At 38.6% G+C, this 8900-nt stretch overlaps 3 protein-coding genes across 4 annotated transcripts in view; all 3 read right to left on the reverse strand.

The window, feature by feature from the left end:
* mamdc4 (MAM domain containing 4) overlaps positions 1-3980 on the reverse strand; it is a 24335-nt gene extending 20355 nt beyond the window's left edge. For both annotated transcript variants that reach the window (XM_032539553.1, XM_032539552.1), the window contains exons 1-2: positions 3308-3980; positions 46-138 (exon numbers count right to left, since the gene is read on the reverse strand). In XM_032539553.1, the coding sequence (XP_032395444.1) occupies positions 46-138; positions 3308-3599 (385 nt within the window). In that variant the 5' untranslated portion in view covers positions 3600-3980. The remainder of the gene's footprint in view (positions 1-45; positions 139-3307) is intronic.
* A 794-nt stretch (positions 3981-4774) lies between these two features.
* phpt1 (phosphohistidine phosphatase 1) overlaps positions 4775-8900 on the reverse strand; it is a 4968-nt gene continuing 842 nt past the window's right edge. The window contains exons 2-3 of the mRNA XM_032539578.1: positions 5500-5627; positions 4775-5302 (exon numbers count right to left, since the gene is read on the reverse strand). Of these exons, the coding sequence (XP_032395469.1) occupies positions 5210-5302; positions 5500-5627 (221 nt within the window). The 3' untranslated portion in view covers positions 4775-5209. The remainder of the gene's footprint in view (positions 5303-5499; positions 5628-8900) is intronic.
* The window catches only part of entpd2b (ectonucleoside triphosphate diphosphohydrolase 2b), an 18079-nt gene continuing 17818 nt past the window's right edge, over positions 8640-8900 (reverse strand). Inside the window, exon 10 of the transcript XR_004335631.1 lies at positions 8640-8653. The gene's annotated coding sequence lies outside the window, so the exon portion shown is untranslated. The remainder of the gene's footprint in view (positions 8654-8900) is intronic.

Genomic DNA, 8900 nt, shown 5'->3' on the forward strand with positions numbered 1-8900 from the left:
TCTTCGTATCGGTTTCCATATTTGAATAACTTTTTTTTAACTTACCACAGTTTTGCTCATCGCTGCAGTCAGAACAGTCACACACAAAGTCACATTTCCCCTCAGGACTGTGGCATGGATTAGCCCAGGAGCCAGCCGCTGTGATATATTATAAAACAGACACAACATGAAAATATCCAACGTTGATATTCTGAAGAATGGTGACTGATTATTTAATTATCAACTTATCTCATTTGGCAAAACAGTCTTCACTCAAGGTCCACTGACTCCTGTTCCGGAGCATTTGACCGTATCACACGGTCTTCATCAGCACAAGATGTTTATGCAGTTTTCAATGAACTTAAACTTTCCATTATTTGGAGCAGTTTCTGACTTTCTGTCCACGTTTCGATTTATTTGGATCTCTTTTAGCTGAAGGCTCCTCTCCCGTTAGTCCATAATAAAAAATCACAATAAAAACAAAACAGACAAATTGAAACATCATCTGCTGCTAAAGAAGTGATAAGGTGGAAAGCTCCAGAACAAGCCAGTAAGTTGACATTGAGTGGAGATTGTTTTGTCCACTGCTGATTCCAAAGTGAACCCTCCGATTTTTAATTCAAGCTCTACTTGTGAAATGTAACTAGTAACTCTGTATCAGTCAGATAAATTGAGTAGAGGAGTACAATAACTTCCTCTGACATAAAGTGGTGGAAAGGTAAAGTTTCCCACATTTGAAATACCTTTCAGAACAGTACAAGAAATTGTACATATATACTTCCCATCTTCCTCTGTTTGAAGGCTGTAAAAAATCTCACAGATGACCTGACCCCAAACTCTTATCAAGACTCGTTACTGTCAAAGCTTTATGACACAAATTATGCCAACGGGCTCAAAGGCCACAGGGAAGCAATCAGGATAACGCCAGCAAAATGCCATCCGTCCATCCAAAGGTCTCTGGCTATAAGACTGAAGACTTTGTGCTTCAGTGACCGCTGGGAATCAGACATGACACCGAGTAGGAATATGCATGACTGCACGTCTCATAGTGAGGAAAACGTTGAGTAATCACACACAGAGTTGTAACAGCAGGGACATGTCTGATCCCTTTTTACTGAGTTCTGACAAAAACAATGAAATAAATAAGAACACTTTTAAAAACGTATTTAACAGCGTTGAAATTGTTTTTTGTTTCTTCCCAATGTGAAGACTTTATTAATCATTATATTAAATAATGATAAACTGAGCTTATTTTTCGACATCCTTATTTAAAAGGTCCCATGTCATGAAAATGTCACTTTGAGGTTTTTAACATTAATATGAGTTCCCTGCCTATGGTCCTCCAGTGGGTAAAAATGGAGATAGGTGTAAACCGAGCCCTGGGTATCCTGCTCTGCCTTCAAGAAAAAGAAAGCTCAGATGGGCCTTTGCCCACCCAGAGAATTTGGCCCACCTATGAGAGAGAGACATAATGGCTTTTGAAACGAGCTACAGAATCCTCAAAAGCTACAGACTCAGCAATGGCACATCCTAAGGAAAGTCCTTATGGGACTGGCTCTAGTGAATGTAATGCTGCACCAAGGCAGAATTTTGGGAAAGAGACTTCAGATACGGTATTAGGAGACAACTAAGGTCTATATAAAAGAGACTTCAGATACGGTATTAGGGGACCACTAAGGTCTATATAAAAGATACTTCAGATACGGTATTAGGGGACCACTAAGGTCTATATAAAAGATACTTCAGATACGGTATTAGGAGACAACTAAGGTCTATATAAAAGAGACTTCAGATATGGTATTAGGGGACAACTAAGGTCTATATAAAAGAGACTTCAGATACGGTATTAGGGGACCACTAAGGTCTATATAAAAGATAATTCAGATACGGTATTAGGGGCCACTAAGGTCTATATAAAAGATACTTCGATACGTATTAGGGGACCACTAAGGTCATATATAAAGAGACTTCAGATCAGTATTAGGGGACACTAAGGTCTAATAAAAGAGACTTCAGATATGATTAGGGCCCATAAGGTCTATATAAAAGAGACTTCAGATACAGTATTAGGGGACCACTAAGGTCTATATAAAAGAGACTTCAGATACAGTATTAGGGGACCACTAAGGTCTATATAAAAGGTCTTCAGATACAGTATTAGGGGACCAATAGGTCTATATAAAAGAGTCTTCAGATACAGTATTGGGGACCACTAAGGTCTATATAAAAGAGTTTCAGATACAGTATTAGGGGGACACTAAGGTCTATATAAAAGAACTTAAGATACAGTATTAGGGGACCACTAAGGTCTACATAAAAGCATCCGAAGAGCACCATGTCATGGGACCTTTAATTTAAAATAAAGTATTTACTTGAATTAATTTACTATAATTATAGTTTTGGTAAAACATTTCTTTTTTTATACTTTTATTTTTACATGTTACTGTAATTTTGAATTATTTTTTTTACATTTTTATTTTTTCTTTTAAAAACTAAAAATATACAAAATCATGGCTACAACACAATAAAGTGTCTATATTTAAAGTGTATATATACAAATATTATATGCATATATGCATATATTTCTATGAACATAAAAAGATTTAACTACCAAGACATGAATTGAACAATTTTCACAGAAATGGAATAATGATTTTGTGCCTTGGGAGGCGTTCCTATTCCCCAGTGTGAGATATTTGGATGTACCGATCCTGTGCTGTTGCGAGGACAATCAGCTGTGCTTCCTGTCTCCCTGTAGTGCTGTCTTTGGCGTCTCACAGTAGGGACACTGCTATGTATTGACCTGGCCACATCTGTTGTCCTCATGCCTCCTTGCACCATGCCTGAGGCACAGCCACGCAGCTCAGCAGAGACCCTGGGCGTCTTTATTTGGGTTTTTTTCACAGTCGGTAGAAGAGTCTCTTTACTTTCCTAATTTTCTTACAACTGTGACCTTAATTGCCTACCGCCTGTAAGCTATTACTGTCTTTACAACCATTCAACAGGTGCATGTTTATTAATTGTTAATGGTGCATTCAACATGCATGGAAAAAATGTTATTTTGATTTTTACAAAAGTATCTTTAAAATACAATCCTGAGTCCTGACAAAGAGATGTTTCTTTTTGGCCGAGAATGTATACTTTATAAATAAGCTGTGTTGTTAGTGAGCACAGGACTGAAGGTTTTTCTATTTGTAAGGTAAAACAAGTAAAACCATCTCTATCTGTAAGTCATAACAATGTAAATGGTTGTGGCAGGAAGACATGTCAACCAAATGAATGCCAAGTTGACCCTGTTTGAATGCAGCCTGGCTGGATATGTTCTTACCAAACTGCAGAGCCACCAGCAGAACGAGGGCGGAGCTCCTCCGCTGTAACATCTTCTCTTTTTCCCCCTCTTCCACCTGATCAGCCTGGAGCTCTGAACACAATCTGGAGTCTTTGCTCGTTGACTCTGACCTGTTCTCCGTCTCTAAGAGATAACACCTGGACTTTAAATTCTCCCAGCATGCAATTGCAACGGAGATCATTAAACAATTTCCCCCAAATGGCAGCCAATTTCCACAGCATATAGATAGGTCCATCCGTACATTGCACAATAACTGAAGTACTGTAGACATGGTTGGCAACCAACATACAGAGCAATTCAGGTGCAAATTGCAGTGCCATCTACACAAAAACTACACTCAAAGCTACATTAGTCTTATATTTCAACTTCATTTTCCCCAATATGAGTTTGCTGACTTCTTCTAACAAGAGAACTTGAAGTAAAATGCCTTGGATCTAGTTTTCCAGATGGTCTTATGGTGCATTCATGCCATGTTGGAAGAAAAACAAACAGCAACAGGCGTGTTTACGCATTCCAATACGGTCTTAAACACTAGATACAGTAAATGGAAAATAAGCTAACGTCAGCTATTTGTACCGTGTTAAAAATTCTTAGTGGTGTGTTAACAAGTGAAACAACCGATACATTTAGGGCCCTATTTTAACGATCTCAGCGCATGGTGTGAGACAAATGGCCCAGGTGCGTTTAGGGCGTGTCCAAATCCACTTTAGCTAATTTGACGGTGGAAAAGAGGGTCCCTACGCCGGGCGCATAATGTATTCTGACCCTTATAACAATTTTAGCCTGTCAGTGGTAAATACAGCACGTTTGACACTGTTTACTTGCCCTAAAGGATTACATTGCAGCCCAGCTCATGGCTGTTAGTTACAGAATTCTCGCTCAATCCAGGACCAATTTCAAAGACTGTTGTTCCAATTAGTCACTTGGACATCAATGCATGGGTAGATAGGGTCCAGGTTGAAAAAAATACTGAAATTACACTAAAATTAATATTGGCTCCATATTTGACTAACTATATTAAATTGACTGAACTACATTTGGTATCCATAAACCCCATTGGGATCAAAGTATCTTGATTTACAATTGCATCTCTATAATATGGAACATTTAACACTGCTCTATGTCTGTTGGCAACTGTAAGCAAACACATTATCCACATTAACTTTATAAGTTATGTTTCTGTGGTATTTATAACTTGTCAAGCTTCCTGCAATAAAAAATGAAACAGGTTTAAATATCTAAGATTACAAGGTCAAGCGCCTATATAGTATCCTCTCAATGGCAACATTACCAGAATGTCATCATCTCAAAGTACTTACAGAACATGGGTAATCTTGGAAGGTCTTCAATTTCATTTAGTCTTATCTACCAAAAAAAGGCCACAACATTCATCAGCAGATTACAGTCCTGTAACATAAGCAATAAGGAACACAGTATGCACACAGCTTAACAGCAGATTTTAGGAAACATTTATGAAACATACATCATGACAAAGCATATAAGGTTCAATTTCCAACACATCTTAGTGAGTAGGTCAAAATGATGAGGCTATGCGACTCTAAAACAAGTCAGTGAATATTATGACCAGTTACTTATTCTATAATTCTATTTGAGATTTGAATTTACGGAAGATAATCATGTATTTGTTTTTGATCCAAATGGAGTAAAAATGTGGGGGGAAATGGTTTGCCATTTCTTCTCAAATAGTAACGTAAAAATAAGCTCAAAATTATTGGATTATAAATGCGGTATCAAAAATTTCTGTATCAGACTCTGTAGGGTTCTTCATGACATGCCCAGCGTTTGCATAAGGGGTTTTGCATAAGTGCCATGTCAGTCCCGGAGAAAGGGGGGTCCAACCGAGGTGGATCTTAATTCAGTTCAGTATCCTTCGTTGTCCCAGGTCACCTCATAGTCTGGATACCGATCTTTCAGTTTCTCAGTAGTCACTGCGTGGTTTGCTCTTCCAAATCCCTGTAGAAAATAACCATTTATTTAAGCTTAAATAATCAATATTTAACACTTTATTTAATGATGAAGGGATTACTCGTAATGACAAACCCGTCATTCATTTTCAGTCAACTCTGCAGCAACATGGAGCTTTCTAGCCTCTTTGAGCTCTGAGTTTTGGTTACCGGTATTGTCCACGTAAGTGCATCTTTCATTCTCACCATGGAGTATCCATAAACGTGGATCTTCTTGGCCTGGGGATCATGTTTGATCCTCCCTCCTCCAATACATTCACAGTCTAGGTGCCCGCCCTTTTCTAGCTCCTCAGAAACCTTATCATAGATATCAGCTGCAAGAAAAGGCATTTAAATGGTAAGGAATGTATCAACACTTTCTAATACATTTTACTGCTAAATTTAAATTTGTAAAAATGATTAATGCAGCAGGCTCAGCATCTAAACTTGGGTTATGATTAAGAAAAGTAATTTGAACCACAGACAACTGTGACATGGACTTCAGCCTAAACACAACATGTATTGGTAGTAAACATGGGAATGAAGCCACTAGTACATACAGACATACATACATACCTGGTCACTTTATCACTAACACTGGACTCAACACTGACACTTTAATAATAATTTTAAAGTGTCTTTTTATTTGTTTATTTGACGAATTTTCTTATTGTTGTTCTTATTATTGTTATTCTGTTGTCTTTATACTGTCTTTCTTTTATCTATTTTTTTATTTCTATTTTCTTGCTAAAACTGCTGCTGGAATTTTCAATTTCCTCGCAGCAGTTATCCCAAAAGGATTAATAAAGAAAACTCTAAGTCTACTGTTCAGTCACGAACTATCAATAAAAGATGTTTTGAATTAGGCCTGCACAATTTGGGGAAAAATATGAATCACAATTTTTTTTTCCTTACAAAGTGTAATGTTTAATGCACACATGAACCATGACAACTAAAAACTGGCAGTACCAATTATAGCACATTGCTCATCACCACAAGCCTGTAAGCATAGAGGCCTCAATGAAGACAAAGGAGAGCATCGCAGCGCTTGGGAGCGCTTTAAATCCTGTTTTGTTCCCTTTTTGAATCCTGTCTGTTTAAAACTCAAAGAAGAAAGTAGTAGCGTTTGTGATGCAGTCGGCTCGTAAATTAAAAGAGAATCAAAGTCATAAAAAAAAAAAATCAAAAATCAAGTTTATTTAAAAATTGTTAACAGGCTGAGATTACAATTTTATAACGATTTATCGTGCAGGCCTATTTTGAATCATCACAAACGGCTGCCTCCATCTGGTGCTTTTGGCGAGTTTTACTACCTGGGTAAACCTGCATGTAGTGTTCTTCAGTGTGGAAATGAATAGAGTTGTTTAATTACATTTTTCATTTCTGCATGCCTGGGCAGTTTCTATGAAAGTTTTCAAATGCATGCATTTTGTGTTATGTCAGTGTTGTGGATTTCATTTTTTTAATGTATGCATTTACCGAGTCATAATTGCATCAAAATATTTGTCAAGTGACAATATTTTGGCTTTAATGTTGTACTAAAAGCACAGTATGAGAATATTAGTTATTATATGTTAGTTTACTATACCCATTATGTTATTAAATACTTAAATCCATAATACTTGACTTAAATTTAAACTAGAAATACACTGCAATCAAAACTCAAAACTCAGCACTAGACCCTGCTTTTACTCCAATGTTGTCTCTTCTGGCCATAGACTGTATATTCTGTTCTGGCTGAAAAAATTATATTGACATATTTTATCCACATCCCTTGTATCCGTGAGGGTAGAATGATAATTAGAAACACCAGTATGAAACTCCAAAATGTGTTAACACCGCCCTAAAAAGAGTTTAAAACACAAACAGTCATAACTACCATTATTCATTCTTCTCTCTCCTCTGGTATTGTCCCCTCACTTTTCAAAACAGCATCCGTCTCACCGATTCTGAAAAAACCTGCTCAGACCCACCAACTATAATAATCTTCGTCCTATCTCAAATCTTCCCTTTATTTCTAAAATTCTTGAAAAATAGTGTCTGTTCAACTCCATGCTTTTCTTACCCTTAACTGTCTTTATGAACCTTTCCAGTCTGGTTTCCGCCCCTCCCATAGTACTGAAACTGCCCTTATAAAAATCACCAATGATCTCTTCACAGCTGCTGATTCGGACTCATCTCCATCCTCATCCTCCTCGATCTCAGTGCGGCCTTTGATACCATTTCTCACTCCATTCTCCTCAATAGACTTTCTTCCTCGGCATCTCTCCACACCCCTTGACTGGTTCCGCTCATATCTCTCCGACCGCACTCAGTTTATTCAACTCAAATCTTCACATCCCACCCTTCCCCTGTTACTACTGGCGTCCCTCAGGTTCAGTTCTTGGCCCCCTCCTTTTCATCACCTACCTACTTCCCCTTGGCATATCTTCCGCAAATTCAACATTCATTTCATTGTTACGCAGACGACACCCAGCTCTATTTACCAGCAAACCCACCTCCTCGCTCCCCCCCTTGTCCCTTACTAACTGCTTACTTAAATAAAAGACTGGTTCACCGCAAACTTCCTTAAACTAAACAGTGATAAACCGAACTCCTCCTCGTAGCCACCAAGTCCACCCTATCCAAAATCAATAGTTTCTCTCTACCAATTGACAACCCTTGGTCCCCTTCCCCTCAGGTCAAGAGTCTGGGCGTCATCCTCGATTCCTCCCTCCTTTCAGTCACACATAAATAATATCGCCGGTCGCATACTTCCACCTACGCAACATAAACCGCCTCCGTCCGTCCCTTACCCCTCACACTGCCTCCATCCTTATCCACAGCCCGTCACCTCCCGCCTTGACTACTGTAATCTCCTCCTTTTGGCCTTCCTCAAAATCCCTCCATAAACTTCAACTTCTTCAGAACTCAGCAGCTCGTGTCATCACCAGAACCCCCTCATTTCACATATACCCCGTTCTTCAGCAGCTCCATTGGCTCCCGGTTCAATTCAGAATACAATTTAAAATCCTTCTCCATACTTTCAAAGCCATCCTAACCTTGCCCCTCCATATCTATCAGAACTCCTACACATGTCGCGTCCCCTCCCGCTCCCTCAGATCTTCCTCCTCCCTCCACCTCACTGTCCCCCATGCTCGACTCATCACCGTGGGGAGCAGAGCCTCAGCCGCTCTGCTCCCCAGCTCTGGACCTCACTCCCACCCGACCTCCGCAACATCAACTCTCTCCCTCTGTTCAACTAGACTAAAACCCATCTGTTCCAGCTCGCTTACTGTAAATACACTGTTCCTGTTTTGTTTTGTTTGTTTGTTTTGTTTGTTTTGTTTTTTGTTTTATCGGTTTGTTATTACTACTTACACTTTTATGTTCCCTATATCTGTCTTTTATTCTCTGTAAAGCTTCCTTGAGGTGAAAAGGCGCTGTTAAATAAAATGTATTATTATTATTATTATTAAACTGAAGCTTCATGATTTTTGTTTTAGCTAACTTAGGTGTCCATAAAAAAAAAGTGCCGACTGAGAGTAACATTACGTAGTTATTTTCATCCTTTAACCCTCCTGTTGTCCTCGGGTCAAATTTGACCCCTTTAAAAAAATGTCTATATC

Source organism: Etheostoma spectabile, chromosome 16 (assembly GCF_008692095.1).
Source record: "Etheostoma spectabile isolate EspeVRDwgs_2016 chromosome 16, UIUC_Espe_1.0, whole genome shotgun sequence".
Classification (NCBI taxonomy): domain Eukaryota; kingdom Metazoa; phylum Chordata; class Actinopteri; order Perciformes; family Percidae; genus Etheostoma; species Etheostoma spectabile.